General features: G+C 37.5%; 1 protein-coding gene across 7 annotated transcripts in view; it reads right to left on the bottom strand.

Annotated features, from left to right (window-relative positions):
* Positions 1–21,455, bottom strand: part of STK32B (serine/threonine kinase 32B) — a 175,434-nt gene that overhangs the window by 20,873 nt on the left and 133,106 nt on the right. For all 7 annotated transcript variants that reach the window (XM_080590340.1, XM_080590336.1, XM_080590334.1 and 4 more), the window contains exons 7-11: positions 11,183–11,286; positions 6,598–6,714; positions 5,342–5,467; positions 891–1,022; positions 44–108 (exon numbers count right to left, since the gene is read on the bottom strand). In XM_080590340.1, the coding sequence (XP_080446466.1) occupies positions 44–108; positions 891–1,022; positions 5,342–5,467; positions 6,598–6,714; positions 11,183–11,286 (544 nt within the window). The remainder of the gene's footprint in view (positions 1–43; positions 109–890; positions 1,023–5,341; positions 5,468–6,597; positions 6,715–11,182; positions 11,287–21,455) is intronic.

Raw genomic sequence — 21,455 nt, 5'->3', positions numbered from 1 at the left:
TTTCAGTACTGAATGCTAAACAGGCGTTTAGAAATGCACTTACTTCTCTCTGTTGAATATGATGAATTCTTTCCTAACGGTTTCCAAGCACTGCTGCAGGTGTACATTCTTCAAAAGACAGCATGAATAGGTTGATTAAAAGTGACAGAAAATCATAGACAAAATCAAAACAACAGAAATGATAGTGAACAAAACATCTTATGAATGAATACTACCAAAAGGCATTTTGAAGACTGTTCAAAAGTGGGCCATGATAGCACAATCAATCTTTCTTTTGGGAGATGTTCTCCACAAAGAATTCCTGAGGATTTTTAATTCTGATAGCTCTAAGAAGAATAGTTTTTATGAGCATTCAAAATTATCAGGAGTAGCAACAGAAGTCATTAAAAAAATCACTGAATTGATATTTCATGTTTCAAAAATGGTTATTTCTTAGTCTCCTCAGGGGTTTACACTGTTTATACAGTGGGTCTTTCTATGTGGAACACATTAGTCAAGTCCATGAGAGACAGCTTTAAAACATATATAAATAACAAGCTTTTCACTGCATACTTTTCATTTTTGGTACTAGCAATGAATAAATACTCCTTCTAACTATCTGTCCATGTGTGGGAAGCTTATTTGCTAACTGGCAACACTTCTTCATACTTTAAATGAGCATCTGTGAGAATCTTTAAATTGATTATAGCTACAACATGCTGTTACTACTTGACTGAAATAAATGGTTGTTTTTCATCTCGCTTTGGAAATGGTTTATGCAACTATATGTAAAGTGGCAGACATGGGGACCAAGACTATTTTCAGAGATGGTAAAATTGAAATTATATTATTATGCCTATTAGAGAATATAAATTAAATGTCACTGACTGAAGCCACAGCCTACAACTTACCAGTGGGCAGGTTTCCTTAGCTCCATCCTTGGATTTATTTTTGGCAAGTCGCTTTTTCTTTTTATGGAGAGGCTTGGACTCTAAAATCATTTCTTCAAGTTCAAATGTTGGATCACAGTTCAGTCTTCCTTTCTGGTACAAAAGGATTCAAAGTTACTCTTTGAAGAGCCATTGTATTTTTTTAGTTTGTCTGGTCAATGTTAATAGCATTAATAATGAGCTGGCTTCCCAACCACAACTGTAAAATGAAAACTATCTTTTTTGGGGCCTGGAGTCATGGTTAAAGTTTAAATAAAGTTATTAAGATAAAAATGTATTATAAAGAAAGAATAAAGAGTTAGATCCTCTGAGTGACTAGAATTATGTTATCCCAATGAGAGGAACCTGATGCAAGGTCTTCATCAGAACATAAGTTACTGTCATAGAACTTCAATGGTAACTGTAATGGTGCAGGAAGAATGAGAAGTACCTCTCAGACCTGACTTACAAAAATGTGATTTTCTGAAGAATTGCAGGTAGATTCTGTTACCTTGATCCTATACATGATGCCAAAGGAAGAACTAGTAGTTTTTAAATTGTTTTGTTTGTTTGTTTTTCCTGTTAAAAGTGTTTATATCCCCATGGAGTAAACTCAAAAACTGACTTTATTATTATTACTTTCATACCCATTCCTTACATTGCCTAAATATTCTGGACTCTCCATTTTTACATTAATTTATGAAGCTTGAACCAAATCTTAAGATTTGTTGTTGTATCAGGGAGTCCCTGATTAATAAGGGTGATTGGGAATACCATTTCTATGTGGTCATTTCCTTCCTTGATTTTGAGATCTGTTCATCACAAAAGCTTACAGGAACATAGGTTAGGTCTTGAATTATTATTTTATTATTATTCTATTTATTAATAAAGTATAGCTATCTTTTCACAGCATTTGGGATGAACTACACGTCTCTTATTTAGGGATAAAATCTAGGTTATGTTCAGAAAATTTACAGAAAACTTCAGCAGAACCCAGTACAATAGTTGGCATCCAGACTACTGGATCATTGTTTTGTTACTCCTATGATCAGAATAACATGAGCTCCTTTCTTTTCCTCATTCTCTCAAAGCATTTCAAAAAATTTGCAAACAACTTGAACTGTGTGATGGATTGCTTCAGGAAGCAGATCTTAAAAGCAGACTGTTTTCCTCTTGAACTTCTGGGAGTTCAAGCACTCTATTTTCATTGTCAAGGTGGAAGGACTAAAACAAATCACACACGTGGCAGATATTATTTATAAACAGTAAAATCACATCAGAAACCATTTATAAAACTTCTGGTGTCCTGCACTGAAACATTTGATTTAGAGATCACTCCATCATTTTTATTTCCAGCAACATCTGTATAATCAAACTAGAATATTAAGCTCTATGCTTCCTTTTCTTGCATACTACCCAGTCAGGTTTAGAAAATTTGATTTATTTTTTCATTAGTAGAGGTTTATAGCTTATTTATGTTTATTTATAAATAAATAAATATTTACTTTTGATCATTCTCAGTTCTTTTTGTGAGCACGTGCAGTTTTAAGACTTTTTTGGAGCACTTTAAAATTACATTACTTCTGAAGTTTAAAAAATGAAACCAAATTACACTTAAATAATTTCTCGCTTCCTTTATCAAATATTTAACAATACAAAAAGCTATAAATGATTTATGACTCCAAGCTGAATATAAAGAAACTAGGTAAATTATAAAGAAATACATGTAGCAGTTAAGTAAGAATGATATCTATGGATCAGACTGCAGAGGGAGAAATTAATCTATGGGGGCCTTCCTATCACATGCTTCCCATGTGCCCTGTTGCCTGCAGAAGGGAGGCAAGCTCCTGTCTGAAATACCAATCTGTCAAAAAGGTTTAAAACTCTACCCAGACCACAGCATATATTGACTTCAACTCACCTCTCACCCAAAGACTAGAAATAAAGAAATATTTTGTTGCATGGCCCCAGTTAATCAGCGAATGCTTTGCTTGGCCAAGAGAGTGAAATGTTCTTGGAAAATCCCTGTCCAAACCTGATCTCCTGAAATAACAAAGCATACTATATAAAGATGTGTCATCCTGGAAAAGACACTTTGACTTTCACCTCGTCACTGATTTTCCTAATGTACCTGATTGATCACGTGGAGCAAGTCCTGCAATATCAACCTTTATCCTGAAGCATCTAGTAGACTTTTTAATAGGACTTGCAGATTAATCAGTGTAGATAAAACCGTTTTACTATTATTTGCTTTTAGACATAGAATATTATTTTCCTAGCACCAAGTGAGGACCAGAGTCTTCCAAACTGAACCTTAATCTTCAAATTTCTGAACTATTCTGGCTATTAGATTTTACTGGTATCATTTTCCCTCTTGCAATTCTTCTTCAGTTGTAAAATGAGGAAAACAAAAATGAGTAAGTCAAGAAATTTTAGGCTTTGAATCCTTTTCCATCTAATTGTCTTTAGCGCCACAATGTTATTTGAGCAAATTAACTTTCTCAAGTCTTACTTCTGTAATGTCTCCAAAATATGAGTGAGATGAATTCCAATATGACAAGAATATATGTCTTTGGATGCATATTTAATGGCAGACAGTTGAAAGTATTTCAGGAAAGCTTCTTCTTTTCACAGTCTCCATTATGTTCACCATTGTCAAAAACAGGCACAGAGAAAAACCACTTGGCCAACAGAGCAGTACCAGACTGATAGGTTCCACAATTCTTTCTGAAATTGTATCTAAAATGACTTTTTTTTAGCCTCCTTAGGAAGTCAGGAAACTTAGATACACTCTCTCAGGAGTAAGGTACCCTCAAATAAACCTAAATCCAAGTGGAAAGAACCAAACATCCACATAAGAACTTTGAATTAAGGAGTTTGAGATGTTCCTCTATGGCTAGATAGAGACCATTGGTTGTGCCCAGACTCTGGGCAGACTGGGAGTGAGCCAGCTGTATATGGAAAAGTTGCAGTAGCAACTACAGTCAAAATACCACACCTCACTGTTCAGCAGACAGGGCTAGCAGAGTGACACACATCACATTAGTTGGCTGTACACTCATGTCCAGTCCTCAGGAGCAAGTGAAGATGGAGTTTATGTCCCTAGAAATTCAAACATGAGCTGTAGCAAGGAGAAGACCAAGGAAATGTTTGGGGGAAGGATAATGCTGGGAGAGAAATGAAAACAGAGAACAGGTTTGCCAAAGACAGATGTCAGTATCTGATTTTGCTGAAGCAGGTTAAAGTCTTTTCTCTTGATTTTAAGCCATAAAATATGTACCTACGCATAAATGGGCTTTAGAGAATCTGGGACTGTAAAGTCCAGATCCCTGGATCCCTGTGTATACTGCATATTTGAGTATGAGAAATATAAAGGGTATGGGAAACCCTCTCCTTGATTGTTGTGCTAGTTACCTGTTGTGTTTCTGGTCTTTCCCTACGCTCTGTGAGGGAAGCCCTGTTTGTCCACCCACAGCTCTACTCCTGCAGGACGTTGCTCCAGGAAGGGCTCTGTTCAGGTGCCAAGAAACACAGAAAACAGTCCTAGCATTGCCTTGGCAACCCACCTGGCTACCTCTGCTCCATTAGGAAATTCTCTCTCTCACTCAGCTCCTGCAGGGCTGGATCCTGTCCCTATCAGATTTACCAAGAACTCTAACATGTACCTAGGTGAGGACAGGATTCAGCTATTCCGCATTTCTTGTCTTTATTCACAGTTGCATCAAAAGAAAAGAAAAAAAAATCCTTAATATGCTACCTATGTATTGTTTGGAGAAGAATTATGGTGCAATATAGCTTCTATAACTGAACAAAGTGGAGAAACATGTTAACTGCACAGTCATTGCCTTTTATTCATGGTCCTCAAATCCATTCAACTTCCAAAGGAACAAAACCAAAATATTCAGAAAATATCAACAAAATGGAGTGACAGAAAAAAGAATTCCCACAAAATTGTCTCACAGAATCGGAATGTTTTAATGTAGGAAACTTGCAGAAAGGAAGTAGGTCAGTCTTTTTAAACTTTTTTTTTTTTTAAGTGAAAAATGGTCAGAATATTAGGATATTAAAAAGTCTTGTAAATGTTATGCCAGATACCTAAATTTCAGAAAAACAACAATCTTCTTGGCATTCTTTGGCTCAGAGTTAACACTGACAATCTGTTGCTCTAACAGCTGAAATGCAAAGTCTGGAAAATATCTTTTATTTGAAAGAGAACAAAACATGAACCAAGGTTAATTAGTTTTTATTGTGGTCTAATGAAATGGGCCAAATTTTCTTAGCTGTGACTGAGTAAATGAAAGTAGAATCCAAAGTAAAGCTTCTGTGAGAGGTAAATCACTGAAGACCAATAAATGCACGTGTAAACAAGTAAAACAGCAGTGATAATTAAAGTTGGAATTTGCAAACACAGTTCAGCTGCAATATCAACTTACATTAGGAACAAAGCCTGGGGTCACAGATTTCTCTAGAACAGCATCCCAGTTGACATCAGCTAGGTATGGAGAACTTTGGATATCTGCGAGACTTGAAAGACGGCACTCTGCATCCTTAGTGAGGAGCTGTGATCGAGAACAAGGCAGTTTCTAAGGGACCGGATGCCATATAAAATAGTAAATGTGTCACACCCATAAATTGTATGTTGCAAAATTAGAGTGAGCAAATGGTCAAGGGATCCTCTAACAACTCCTAGCAGGCATAATCTAAAAAAATGAAAGTAATAACTCATTTGATATTAATCTAATTTAATTGCCACCAGACAGCTGTTGCAGGCCTGAACTGTGTACATGAATTAGTAACAAAAGTTTTTGCAAATAGACAAGAGTCCAAGTGATATGAAACATCACAGTTCAGTGCAACCCCAGTTTGTATTTTGTCTTTAATTTATTTGAAGATATAGTTACACTGAACATCCTGGCAGCAATTAAAATTAACCACTTCATTGCTCCATCTATCAAAAATATATTGCTCATATCTGCAAAGGAAATTGATCTTTTGTTGCTCTATTCACACATTCACAAATATTTCCTGCTCAGAATCATCATTATAGATGATTTGAAATACCTAAAAGATAGATGAACCTTGCAGCATGGCCAAAAAATTAAAACAAACTGGGATTTTAGGAAGAAAACAACTTGCAGTGTCATGATGCATTCAGAAAGAACTCTATCTTGTAGCTTAGTGACATTTCCAGAAAAATGGCTTGACTTTTGTTGTTGCAACTATAGCAACGTGGGACAGGGAGAAATTTAGCCCTTTTCATTTCTAAACTTAATGTCTGGAAACTGTATCAGAAATTCAAAGGGCATAACAGTCCTTCCTTCCCTCTTTCACATGCACAACTGGGGCTGGACATAATGGGGCTAAGGCACAGAGTGGGAATTACTCTTTCCCATAGTTTTGTTATCAGTTTTTGTTAGCGAATCAATTTTAAAATAATAATAATAATATAATAAAAGGTTTCTATTTCTTTCAGGCCATTAAAAGCCTGAGTTTAAGAATAAGAATAATCCAGCTTCTCAAAAGAAAATACAGCACCAACACCATTCAGAAAAGACTAGGAAAAAGTACTCCCTTTTTGTCCTTGAAATTTTGACTATCTAATGAATGTACTTGCCAGATGACCTGCACTGTTGAAGGGGTTTCTGGGAGAAGAGAGAAAAGAGGATGGAAGGTGTTGGTGCTTTCTTACCTTTTTCAGTAATGCTATCATGCCCTTGCACCATGTAGATGAGTAGTGAACTCTTTCTATCTTGAACATGTTGAGTATCTCATCAATGGGGGTGGCTGAATGAATTTCATAGGGCCTCTGGGATAAAATTAAAGCAATATCAAGTCAGCAAGAATGGATAAAAGACTACAGACAATTCACATTTCCCTGAGCTCAGTATTGTTTATACTGGAAATACTGAAACACCAAAACATCTTGTAACAATTCCAAGGCTAATCCTTCTTTGTGTGCGTGCTTTTCTTTGGTTATAATGAATGTAATTGCTCATAGATGCATTTCCTCTGCAAATTTTTCTCTTATGCTGTTGTGGTTTAACCTGGCAGGCAGCTAAGCATAACACAGCTGTTTGCTCACTACCCCCACAAGTTGGGATCAGGTAAAGAATAGTAAAAAAAAAAAAAAAAAAAGGTAAAACTTGTGGGTTGAGATAAAAACAGTTTAATAGAACAGAAAATAAGGAGAAAATAATAACGATGATAAAAGAATTTACAAAACAAGTGATGCACAATGCAATTGCTCACCACCTGCTGACCAATGTTCAGTCCCTGAGCATTTGCTCAGGTTGTCCCTGCCCCACCCACTCAGCTCCCCCCACTTTTATTGCTGAGCGTGATGCCATGTGATATGGGATATGGGACAGTCCTCCTGACAGTCTGGGCCAGCTGTCCTGGTTCTGTTCCCTCCCAGTTCTTGGTGCACGCCAGCCTCCTTGCTGGCAGGGCAGCACAAGCAGCTGAAAAGCCCTGGACTTAGCATAAACACCACTCAGCAACAACTAAAATATCAGTGTGTTATCAGCGTTATTCTCATCCTAAATACAAAACACAGCACTATACCAGCTGCTAGGAAGAAAATTAACTCTATCCCAGATGAAACTAGGACACTTGTTAAGAAGAATCCATTTTAAATTAGGTGGCTGAATAATTTTGTTCCTGTGGCATTTTATATGAAATTGGATTTACTATTTTTTACTTGTAGTACTAGAAAGTCTTGTAATCTAAAGTGACAAAATGCAATACTGCTGGCTAAAGAAAGCTTTATCATCCTGATTTTAATGAGTAGTAGAAAGATAAATTAAGAGACGATGTATAGGCATACAAAAACCTGTGTAAGAATTACAGTAAAAATTTAGACCTTCCAAATCCCAATTTTTCTTCACTGCCCTTTTCAAAATCTAAAATTAATTAATTCATTGCACGGACCTATGGACTATATGCAGTGCCTAAATTCAATTATAGGTAAAGAGAGGCCCTAGACTTCACAGTGCTTTGTTCACAAAGAGTGCTGTAATTTATCTTTTTTTTTTCTTTTTTTTTTAATGTTTATTTTTTGCTTATTAAACATACCATTTGTAAATGAAAGTACTACCTATAAATGTATTTTCTTCTTAATTATTATATATGTATTTTTTAAAGGCATGCATTTCTGAAGCAAGTTGTTAGAATGTTACTCTGTTGATGTACTTTTTAAAACTAGGATAGAGTGTGGATTCCTTGTGAATTAAGTTGTACCCAGTAGGTAACAAATGTGTGATACCTGATATAAGATCTGCAGCCAAATGCCATAAGAGCAACAATGTGCAAATTGATGGATCATAATTCATACAGTACACAGAGTTACCTTGAAATCCAAGATCCTCAACAGCAGAGAGCTGACACTCATTGCCTTCAATGAGAACTGAATCACCTCGACTTTTTCTACAGGTTATTGACACATTTCTAGGGATTAGTTATGTAATCTGATAATGAATTATAACAACTCCTCATAAAGAGCCAGCAAATATTTTTATCTTGAGAAGATTCATGTACATGTTTAACTTTGAATAAGTATGGAACCAAGTCCAAATCTAAGAAACCCACCTACTGATTTTTTCCTTCATCCTTATTTCACTTAGTCTCCACTGAAGACATGTTATATTCAGTCATTGTCAATGACATGGGAACAGACTAACAAGTGTTAAGGTATGCATCATGGACTTGGGGAAAAAGAAAAATTTGATGCCAAGCTTTACTTTTTTGTTTGTTTATTTGTTTGGTTTTTGGGTTATTATTTCTTTTACTAGCAACTGGCTAAGGAGAGAAATGTGCATGTGATGTGTGAAATGCTCATACTATTGTGAATTATCAAAAAAAGAAGAAAAAAGAAAGAAAAAAGAAAACAAGAAAAAAGAACCAGACTGCTTAGCACCAGTTGCAACTGTAGCTGGAACCTCCAGCCTCATTTCCAGCAATGTGCTGCAATGCCTTTGACCAGAGACTCCTCTGACAACTCTTCTATCAATAACATCAGAGGCAAATAAAAAAAAATCAGATCAACAAAAAGCAACTCATCTTTGCTTAGCTCCTCTTGAACTCAGGCAGGTAACTTCATATGCTATCCACAGCTCAGAGGTGTAAAATGATTTAAAGAACCTCATTATTTTTTTGCTTGCTTGCTTGCTTGCTCCTTCCTTCCTTGCTTCCTTCCCTCCTTGCTGTCTTTCACCTTTCCTTCCTTCTCTCCCAGTACACAAGGATACGCTGTGCTCCAAATGGAGAGAGCCATATCTCCAGGTGGCTCTGCCCATTGCCACATTCTCCTCTTTCCCCAGGGCTGCCGTAACAGGGATGGGTGGGCTGCATGGCAGAGGAGGGGGCTGCTGGCCTGCTATTTTAATTTGGAGCCTCGCACGCGTGAGCTGTCTCTTTGCAGCCATCTGCACAGTGCTGCTGCTGCAGATGGAGCTTTGGAGCTCATGGTTTTTGCAGACGGTGATATGCCTCAGGTTAAGCACAGTTCCACAACCCACCACTACTTCCCTTGTCATCACCCCTGTCAGTTTAGGTCTTAACTAGACTAAAAAAAAAATTAGAAATACAATTCAGGAAAAATACACCTTTTCCTAGTCTATACAAAGGTGTGTGCTGCCAAGTCACCCTCTGCCTTGTTCAGTGGGCAATGGCTGCTCTTCAGAAGAAAACAAGCAGCTGGCTTGGTTGACTAGAGCATGGACAGATGGCAATGTTTTCATTTTAACAGAACATTTTGGTTCAGTCTCAGCTTTGCCTTGTCTCTAGCCAGACAGACATTCAGAGACAACTGTACTGATCTTGGCAAATGGATACCTTTCTAGATGTTTTTTCATTTATTGAAGTGACTGTGTAGCTTTTGTGATTAGTCTTGGGAGTTCTGCTATCCTTACATGATCACACATTGTGCCCCTTTCTTGGAGACACTCATTGGTGAAAGGACTGATATAAAACCAGCTGGATATTCTTTCAATGTATTATATGTCCATCCAGTACTTCCCTCTGTGGCTGGGGTTCAGAATGTGTTTTGATTATCATTGCCAGAACTTTGCTCTTGAGGTTAAAATTTTCCATCTTGGGAAGAATGTCAGGTAAACACCCAGTAATTTTTTGGAGAATGATGATAAAGAAAAAATACAAAGACTTTTTTTTTTTTTTTTTTTTTAATATGTTTTTAATACACCTAGAGTTTGAGAGCAGGAACTGATATTTGGCATGGGAGAGATCTTTGTATCAGGAGTGTGACTTTTGCCATTCCTATGGAAAGAAAAAAGTTTGGCAAAGATCTAGATCTTTGAAAAATATAGCTTCTGGATTGACGTAACAATGAAACTTAGTTTTCTCTCTAAAGATGGGAATAATAATTGTTCTTTATTCCTAGTTTCCTTTATTTGTCATCCCATATGAAACTGTGAGATCCTTGTGGGATGAACTGTTTTACATTGCAAAGTGCTTATCAGGACAGGATAGAAGTACTGTGCTAGTGCCATATAATAATAAAGAATCCTCCCTTAAAGACAGCATACCGCAGTGCAATGAAATCTTTTTGCCAAAGTAGCCAAAGTAGGAATTAAGACTGTTATAAACAAAAACAACATAAAACAACATCAACAACAACAACAACAACAACAAACAATTACTTTAACTATATGTCATTATCCTTAAATGGTATCTAAATTACTGTTTTCCATAGGGGATAGTAAATATTTAAGCAACCAAATTAAGCCCTTTGAACCAAAATGGAAAAGAATTTTCCATTATCTTCTGTGATATTTGACCATGCTCAGGAAGATTTTTCATTAAGCTTATTCACATAATTGATTAGATAACTAATGGTTGTACTGGCAGATAAGCATTTTCTGTAGTTGGGCCAAGCATCTTAGGATATTATATTAGCTCTTTTAAGGTATTAGCCAAGACAATCAAAGATATAGTAAAGCCTGAAGTAAACCATTATGGAAAAAAATGTCATTATTTCCAATTCAGCACTTTGAGTAGCCATTAAAACATTTGGCTCTTCCTGAGCACACACTGAAAGCCTGCGTCCACTTTAGGCAAACTTTATAACATAAATGAGTGTGCGGTGAAACTTTCCTGAAAATGTTTTCAGCTGGGAAGAGCTCAGGACTGCATTCCTGAGCACAGACTCAGCCTTGGTCACTCACATTTTATCACTAAGGGTATGCTCAGGGGCACTGTAAACATTTGGCCTTCTGTCAGGCAATGCACTAAATAACAACAAAATCTATCATTCTTACCCAGCCCCTCAGCAATTCGTATGCTGTAATTCCTAGTGACCACCAGTCAACAGGGTATGAGTATCCTGGGCCTCCATCCATAAAGGCCTGGAACACTTCTGGAGCTAAAATAATAAATCAAATCAGACCAAACAAAAAACATTATGTTAAGGTTAGAGTATGTATCATTCACTTTTGTATTTGAATAATGAACAAGGATACAATAAAATAGAATTAAAGACTTTCGCAAACACAACATTTTCAGGACACAGTTTTAGTGCCTTGGTTCACTGGCAATGAGTGGTTTGTACAACAGGCAGTGTGCTGGGCTTTGTGTGTTTGTTGCTTTGCTGAAAGGTTAGAAGGCAGGGAAGGGTTGACTCTGGCTGGGTTCTTCTACAATGCAATACTCTCAAATGGCACTCCACCAAAGCAAGGTCTCTATCTCTCTGTATACACACACAGCAGGTTTTGACCAGCCACACACACTGCTTGAGCTGTGGGTTATTCCATGATTCTTGCCATGTTTCACCTAGTGCTGAGCAGAGCTGGAGCCAGGAGGGTAATCAAGGTGGGTCAGAGCTGGATCCCAGATTACCTTTATGCCCGGCTCTCAAATCGAACCCCGTATTTTATCATCTGCATTATATGCTTCTAGGGAACCTGCACTGGCCAGAATTTTTCAATTTCATGTTGTTTCCTGTCTGGTCCTTTTAGATTTAATGTTTTGTGAATAAAAATAAGTTACAGCAGGCGAATTTCTAAACTGAAGTGTGACTTGGAATGTTTAGGGTAATGTATACATTTTCTGGGACAAATATTTGCATGCGAGGTCATTCTTTGTGAGATTGATGGAGATACTGAACATGGTAGATCTCAGCCTCAGCCTCAATTCTACATTTGGGTAGAATTAATCAGAAGGCTTTTAAAGATATTTAACACAGGAAAATGATAATTAAATACAAATCCTGACACTGATTTAATACCATGAGAAACTCTGTCATGACTGGAAATAAATACCTTATCAATAAAGTAATGGATTCCATAAAAATAACTTTCCTAGGGGGAAAATTTGATCCTTTCAAAACAAAGATCCAGTTGGTTAATTTCAGCAATGAAGACATACTAAATAATGCTGCTGCAGTTCTTTCAGAATACCATATATAAATAAGACAGGATATGAAATGAAATGAAAAGTTAGTCATGCTTTTCTAATTATTTCACAGCAGAATCTCAGTACACTTTGTGAAAACAACACTTTCCGTGGGGATTCTCTGAACAACACTATCACCAACTGTAACATCATGCTAGATTGCAATTACCATGTGAGCCTTTTCTGGCCATGATACTGAGTCCAATGTACCACATTACCACCTGATTACCATCTCATCACTATCTAATGTGCATACTGCAATGAATAATGTAGTCTGGTCACACTTAGTTCTGACTGGCAGTTTGGGATTTGACTATGTATGGCACCTAGAAAAGCACCTTTAATTAAAGGAAAGGCTTTCCCTCCAGAGGAGTTTTTGCAGTACATGCATCATTACAGATGGCAACCTAAAAATATACAACTCCAGAGCTGAGTTCAGAGTCCTGAAGAGACAAACCCAATAGAGGATTTTGGCATCCGTGAATTTATTGTGACAAAACCCAAATCTAAAGAATAAAAAGCAATGAGTGAATGGAAATGGTCCTATATTCTTTACCTGGTAGGACCGTCTCTAAATAGGTGTGGTAGGAGAAGTGCAGGTACCTAAGTAAACACTTCTTTTTTTGCTATAATATGAACAGCTAGATAATAGTTAAAGATTGAATCTCAGCTATATGTAAAGTTGATTTGTGACCCAGTATGGCATGAGCCAACAAAACCGTAAAAGTTGTCTTTCTGAGTTAACTCTGTCTCACCTCCAGGTAGCTTAACCTGGCATGTTATATATTCAGATATACTTCAGATCGTTTGCATTCTTCTAAGGCTCTGTATAGGCACAACTTATTTATGTATGTGGTTTATTATATAGATAGATGCTAAGAGGGCAGACAGGTTTTCTTATTTTACTTTAGTGGATCAGTGCACCTCAATTCTTCCTAAACTCCACATTAGGCACTAAAGTAGTATTTTGAATATCACCATAGGCACCTTTTAGAGAAGGATTTTTTTTATTTATTATTTTTTGCCACATTTGGAATGGCTTTTGCCAGCAGTGCCTAGATGACGCATAATATCTCATTAAAGAAAATAACCTTTGTGGACTTTTTTACTCAGCTAAATAGGTATAATATTGGTTTCATTCTTTCTTTTATAGCTTTAGCATTGTAATAATGTGAAGGATCACTATCTGATTTCTGTGAGGTAGAGATGAGAGTACTTTATTGATGTAACCTATGACATTGCCAGAACAGTGCAGCTGTTTTGCTAATTCAGTGACTGAGATCCACTTTTATTTTATTTGCTTGTTCCAAAAGCTTCAGCACCGATTCCACATTAAGCAGATCAGCAGAAAATGCTTTCTTTTACCCACTAGCCCCAGCATTTTGAAACTCTGTTTTCACACCTTAAGCTGATAACAGCATCCTAAGGTCAGAAAATGGGCAGCTGGGCTCCTGCTTCTTAAAGCAGATATCCACTTTTCCCTGTGTTAGCAGTATTTGGGGTCCAGCTGGACTGACTCTTTGCATTCAGCCAGCTCCAGAGGAACTCCTGTAAGCACGTGCTTTGCAAGACAAGGAGAGACTGCTGGAAAGTGAAATATGATTTGTGGTTTCCTACACACAAGTTTATTCTCAGGGAGAAATCGCAACCCTACTGAAATCAAAAGACCTTTCCCTAGTTTAGCAAAGCTGAATACAGATCTCACACTAAGCTTGTGCTTAATGAGTCTAAAAACCTTTTGGATCTGAGACATTAGGTCCAAATGAAGGCCTCTAGCCTGTACAGAAGAATTCGGTAGTTTGCCTGCTTTAGGATCCTTGCTCAGTTCAGAAAGACAGCAGATCCTCCAAGTGATATATGTTAGACTAGACCTGAAGAGCTGTAGCTGTGAAATACAGAAATAAATGTCAGTTTTTTTTGTTTGTTTGTTTGTTTTCTCCTCTAAGAACCAATTCTGAGCATAAACTGGATGGTGGATAAAAGCTAGTAAAAAAAATCTGAAAGTTAAAATTCTACATTGATTTTCTGTAAGATTATCATTGAAATAGTCTATTTGTAATCTTTTAAAACTTGAATTTGATCTCTGTCTCTGCTTGGACAGCCAACCTGCAGCCTGAAGCCTGATGTGGGTAGGTTCTTAGGTTCTTTACAAGGAACATACCAGTTGAGCTCACCAGATAGGACCAAGGGCAACAGCTTTGCTGCGTGCACCCTTTCTGCACGCATCTTCTCATATCATAACTTCAGTTTCTGGATGAAAAGAATACTTATGTCTTTTACCCCCATACATCTATCTAAATGAAAGGATACTGCCTGCAAAAGTTCATTTGTAGGAACAACAGTGAAAGAATGCTTGTAAGAACAAGAGTTTCAGATCTTTTTCTCCAAGAAAGTTCTATTGAACAAAGGGTTTTTGGGGGGGGGGAAGAATATGTAGTATTAACATTGTTCTGATCCTGCAGATTGTTTTGGTTGAGGCTTGTAGTTATTACCACATACAGTCAGAGAGGAGGCAGTAGAATGGTGCATGGTGGAAGCACAGCTTATAATTAATGAATCTAAATCAAGTAATAGCCAGTCTAGCAGCAAGAAAGAATTCAAGACAAGTGGAGAAGCGAAGTAATCAGTAGGTCTTATGGATCTTCATGGCTCTCTGGGTATCTTTGATGTAACAGAGAACTGCTTTACTAGACCTGCCCAAAAGAGCATCTTCAACAGCAGAAACCTGGCCCAGCCTCATTGCTCACCCTGCTTTGAGCAGGAGATTGGACTAGAGACTTCTGAGGACTGACAATGTGAATCATCCTGATTAATGCTAATGAAGGTCAAGTGACCATTTTCGTGCTAAGCCTCACTTAGTGGGGTGATGAAGGTGTCTAAAGCTAGAAGTCTCAATGGGGTCATTACAGCCTGTTCCTCTCAGTAATCACCATAAACTGCATGGCTCTTCACCTCTGCTCAGACACATGGGAAACCTGTCAATGAAAGTACTGGGGACTTTTGAAAACCAGATCTGAGAAGCCACACAATCTTTTGGCCTAGGCAGGGAATTCTCTTCATGTGTGGTAGGAGTGTGACCAGCCACCTTTCATAAAAGGCTTCAGTAACTATAAAAACAGAGCACTTCAAAACTATTGCCATTCCAAGGTAGGACATCTGTGCTAATTTTAACAAGGCAAGCAATATAATCAGGACTGTTTACTTGGCTTGTATGGTAATGAACAAATGGACACTTAACTTCAGCAACACAATGAGCTAAAAAACCACAGATTTATTTTTCCTTTTCAACTTTCACTCTGTTATTTTCTCTTAGTAATATACTTTCATATTTTCACTGTCTATCTGCTTTGCTTCTTGAAAAATAATGAAGTGAACACACGCTTTTGTTGCATTAAATGTGTTTCAGTGCCTTCCATGGCTGTCCCTAATATGTATTTCTAGTTAATGGTGCCTTTTTTCTTTTTTTTTTTTCCCCCCAAATATTAAATTAAAATAAACCCTCCTCTAGAGCTTTATCCTGTGATTTTTTTTTTTTTCACTGTGTCCTTCTATTAGTACCATATCATTGTAGACTCTCTCTATACTAAGCAGATGATTCCACGGAAGTAAATAAATGGTTATTTCACTTTAGAATAAAACCATACTAGAGAATGGCTAAGAAAACCGCGAATGTGAAAGCAAACCTAGTGAGTCTACATCCATCTCAGAAACAGCAGCTTCCTGTGATGCCCATACTCCTGTTCTGGGGGTTTTGCCATATTTGCAGCTCCAAATAATTTTGTGAAAAAGAGTAATTTCTGACAAATCAGCTCATAGATACAACTACCCATTGCAATTGTCACAGCAGTCAGATGATCTACATTGTAAATGATATAGAGGATGGATTTCTTATTGTATACATATTTCCCAAAAGACGGGTTTAAAAAAAAATTACAAAACTGAAATTTTCTTTAACTGGCTGGTAATACCGTACCCAATTTTTGGAAGGTTATCAGTATCAACTGATATGTTTCATAAGCCTGAAATAAAAGAGAGTATAGCTGTAAGTGCAAACGCACTGAACCCCATTTTAACTTTTTTCTTGCTATGAAAGATCATTTTGTATATAGAATAAAATGCTTTTAAGTAGGGTTTTTAAAAATCTGCTGAGTATTCGTAGGTATCACTGAACTCCATGGTTAAATGGTAAGTGCTCTAGGTCTCTGAAATTCAGGCCATTTTAATTTGGTGTCCAATGGTGAGTTTGAAAAGGCTATCCTGGTAAAATAGTCAATTAGTGGCCCATCACTTATAATGGTTGGCACAGAGAAAAGCTGTTATCATTTTCGATGGAGCATACTGGTTCAATCATAAAGAAAATTCATCAGGCTAAAACATAAAATGAAAGGCTTGGAGTGGCTCTGATACAAATCCCAAATAGCACAATGTGAAGTTTTTTGTCTGATGAACAGATTTGAGGTTCACTTGCTTAGCAAGAACCTAATCAAAGAGTGGTGTACTTGCCTGTCACTACACGGGAGACTACCGAGTGTTGATTAAGAAGCTTACAGAGCTGTTATTCTGAAGCATTTCTGACTTCCATGGGCTGCCTTGAAACTTTGCAAAAATGGTGAGAGGGGAAGTGCGGTGAGATGAATGCACAAATGCACCAGACCTGTCTTCAAGTGGCTTTTGCTACATACTAATACATCTCCTTGTTTACAGTATATTTAAGCAATAAATTGCAAGTGATTCCTGAAGATTGATTAGGTGTAAGGAGCTAATTGTCCATGCATAAGTAAATGTTGCCAGAAGAGCTGGCTGTAAATTCCCACAAAATGCCCTGTGTCAATGTTATTAATATGACAGACTGAAAATAGATTTTAAAATAAAGCCATAATGGTTTGGCCTCATTTTTTTTTCTTTTTTTTTTTTTGTTTATTTGTTTTTTGATGACCAAGTTCAGATGCACGTCTAAAACATTTCTCAAGACTGAAAGCACTGACATTAGTCATCCAGTTGGTTGGTTAGAGCTCTCCGTAGCCAAATTGCATCTTAGCAGAGACCCTACATGTCAGTAAGAGGAATCAGATGTATGTGGTGTGCTTTAGGGGCTGCAAAGAAATGCACTCTGCCATGTAGCAAATCATACCTCAGTAATGTAAGCTTTAATGTAGTGCCTGAGATTTCATAGATAGGAAAAGCAATTCCAGTGTCATTAACTGAGGTTCAGAGAAATACCATGCTGTCAGGTATCATTCTGCTTCCACATATTGCTCTCTAGGAATATAAGTAAATATATACACACACATACAATGTATACAGTATAAACATTTGCATTGCCTAGCACAGGATAAGCAGCAAAAAGCTTAGAGATTTCCAGTTTTAAAATGTGTGGATGACTTGATGCATATAACATGGTTATAGTTTAGCCACATGCATGTGCTTTGCTGACTTGGGTTTAGTGGACGACAGGCTGAGCTGTATAAAAAGTGAACTCGATTTTTAAAATAATATTCCAAAAGCCTTAGACTGAGAAGGTACAGTAAAATATTAACACTGTGGTAAGATATTTCTTTTTTTCTCCTCAGAAAAATAAAAACAGGGAAGGTCATTAATTCTTCCAGGTCGCAGTTTAAACAGAAAACAGAAATCAGACTATAGTGATGACAAGTGATATTCTGTTTACAGAAGAAGACTTTTTAAGAGCTAAATGGAAGAAAACTTCTCTCTCCCTGAAACTACACGTGGACTTTGGCAAACTATCAATTTACCTCCTAGAATTTACTTTCTCATGTGCTAAAAAGGTCTAAATTATAATGGACAACTTTCTGACTTAGAGCTACAGTCTATCAAACTGCTAACTTCTATCATACAAGGTGAAGTGCTGCTTAAAGCCTGACCATGCTGGGCTGGCAATTTTCTGGTATGAAGTCTAAAAGTGTTACAGCAGTGTAACTGATTTTCTACCTTTATTCACATAATACACCTCAATAGTTTTAATACTTATATTTAGTGCAATTATTCAATCAAAGTTTGAATCAAAATTATTCAAATCAATTTTACATACCGCTGTCTGAATACCGATACTGCATTCAGAATGCCTTGTTGGTTTGCTCTATGGCCAAGCTACCCCACCCGCCCTCACTCATAGAGTGCTGTCCTCATAAAACCCTCTGCATTACTTAACCACTGTACAGAATCGAATTCTTGTCCTTGTGTTTGTTTAGAGAAATTTGAATTTTGTTTATTTTTGACTAAAATAGTCAAATAAATGATTACATTAGCAGATTTGCTGGAAGAAAAAGTAGTAGCAGGTTGGAGAGCACAGAGAAGAAAAAAGTGGCTGGAGACAGGAACATCTTTCCTGATCTGAGGTTTTACAGCTAATTGTGCATCTACATTTAATGCCAGAGCAGAACTAAAACCTGAATACCCACTTGCAGCTCAGTGCTTAATCCCCTCAGCTGTGGTGCTGCTAGCACAAGCTGAAAACTCATCAGCACAGGGGAGCCTTTATTTGAGCGCCTCCAAGCCTCGTGTCTGCTCTCAGTTCTTGCTTATCAGAAACAGCAGAAGTTGTGATATTTCTCTGAGATCAAAAGGGCAGGTAGAGACATCACCAGAGAGACTCTATAGACAGGCAGTCAAACCCTCCATAGGAAAAGAGTTTGATTTTTAAAAACCTAAACAGTTCCTTGACTGCACACCAAAAGCGATGACCTGCTAAGCACTGTTTCATTTCAGAGCATTGCTTATTACGAACACAAATAAGGCCAGCGTTGAACAATTTTGAAAATCCAACTCCAAATTTATCCCTGATATATTGTATCTACCTCAGGAACAAATTTGGCCCTACGGAATATTTTTGCTTTACCTGTATGGTTGCTATCAGGACATCCACTAGCTCTCCTCTGACTCCAAATAGTACTCCCACACAACATTAATTAATAGATATGGATGACTCACACATTTTGAAAATCCAGTGGACCTCTCTGTAAATCCACATTCTTCTGGTAATCTCAGACATGCAGCCATTATTCACACTGACAACAACGTATGAAAGCAGCTGTGAAAATCTGAGATAATAAGTCTGTAAGGTAGGAAGATGTAGCTGAAACTTTTCAGGTAATTTACTGCTGATTTTATTGGCTTTGAATTTTTTTCCAGGTTTATTTATATCATAAAATGTATTTTATTAGTTTGATTTGAAGTTAAGACATGGTGCATTACTTGGATAACTTCAGTCTCTGCTGAAGAAAGCCCCAAAGCCTCTAACTCCCCTACCGCCAGAAACAGAAAATAATAGAAAAATATGTAACCTGTGAATGGACAGTTTCTGCAACACTCCCAAATAACATACAGATGTATAGAAATGCACCATTCAAAAAGGAAACATTCCAATGAGCAAAAATCATATGCTATAGGACTCTAGTACTTCTAAATTACCCAAGTGTGAGGAATAAGCAAAAGGTAGTATCTGTAATGTTTTCTGGATATATTTTAGTATTTAACATTTTGCTTTGTAGTTTGCCAGACTGCTCCAGGGTGGAAGGTCCAATATTGCAAACTGGTGCCCAGCACTCCGTGACACAAGTGTATTGCTTGCAACTTGTACGAGGGGCAATATAAGAAACCTTTTTTTTTTTTTTTTTTTTCCTGCTTGTGTTCCTGATCCATGCTGCCAGAGCAGATTGAAGGGGGATACCCCCACACATACTTGTGGGCAATTGTTGATAGCATACGTCTGTTAAAAGTCAGCTGCATCTCAAAGCACATTTTGCAATGCTTGCTACACAGGAGTACGACAGCCTGAATACCTATGAGTTTCCAAAGGCTGCTGGTACAATAAAACCTTTGACAGCACCCACAGTCACTAGTGGTGTAGAAGGTTTGAGCAGTAAATTTGTAATGATAAAATCACGCATGGGCGAGACACAAAAGTTTCCTTAGCTCAATTAAGGCGCACACTGTATTTCGTGCTGCAGTCATCTGAAGAGTATGAGACAGAGGGTTTCAAGACCCCTGAATGTTAAGAAGCTGAATTCACTTCAGCATTTCAAGTCAATGGTTTTGAGAACTAAAACTGCAGAAGTAGATGGAAATAGCTTGTCTCACCAGGCTGTTGGTCTCACTCCTTCCAGATTCACTGTTTCAATGTTTTTGTTGCCTATGTGTGGCAGGTATTTTACTTGCCTGGATGAGTCAGCTGGAAAGGAGGAACGCAGAGAAACCACCAAGGTTTCTGGAGAACTGTTCAGGTTCAAATACATCGTGTTCAGTGTAACCATTTAGTAAATAGGGAAATAAGCATGGAAAATTTCAGGCTGAGAAAGACTTAGGGGCAGAAAGGCCCCATGAAGTGGGATTAAGCAAAGGCTATGGGAGCTGACCCACACAATGCTTAGAATTGCAAGATAGGTATCTTAATCAGAACAACTAGTGCATTTTTACAATATCAATTGACTGCATTTTTTTCTGGATACCGTTTTCATGCGGTCATGCTGCATGCAAGTGAATTGCTCCCTAGCAATTTCTCAGCCTATTCCAATCAGATTTCAAATAGGAATAGAGGCTTTAAAGATAACATTTTCCTATATATTTCTTTAAATTGACCTTAGGAAGAAGTGAGAAGTCTTTAAGTACTTCTAGTAAGGGAAAGGCTAGAGTGAGCCCTCATATCTGATTAAATGTAACAGGATCCACATGGGAGCAAGACTATATAAACATCCCAGATAGGGAAACAGCTTTCATCACATCTCATACACTCATTGCCATGAAAACCAGCACAGCATAAGGCATGTCTTACAGGAACCACTAAATTTCCTTGGTTTTGGTGCTCAGCAAGTGACTTGCCTGAAGGTGATTTTGTCTTCTTGCAGTGAGGTTAAAGTATGATTTAACCTCCTGGTAATCTTTTCTCAGGTGCCAGGTGATAGGGAGTGAGGAAGTGGCCTTAAGTTGCATCAGAGGAGGTTTAGACAGGATATTTGGAAGAATTTCTTCATGGAGACAGTGGTCAAGCACTGGAACGGGCTGCCCAGGAAAGCAGCGGAGTCCCCATCCCTGGAGGTATTGAAGAGATGGGTGGATATGACAAGGTTTCGTGGTGGGACTTGATAGGTCAGGTTGATGGTTAGACTTGATCTTGAAGGTCTTTTC

Source organism: Anser brachyrhynchus (genome assembly GCF_964034855.1).
Source record: "Anser brachyrhynchus genome assembly, chromosome: 4".
NCBI lineage: Eukaryota > Metazoa > Chordata > Aves > Anseriformes > Anatidae > Anser > Anser brachyrhynchus.
Note: the sequence above shows the minus strand (reverse complement) of the source record. Positions and strands in the feature narration are given on the sequence as shown.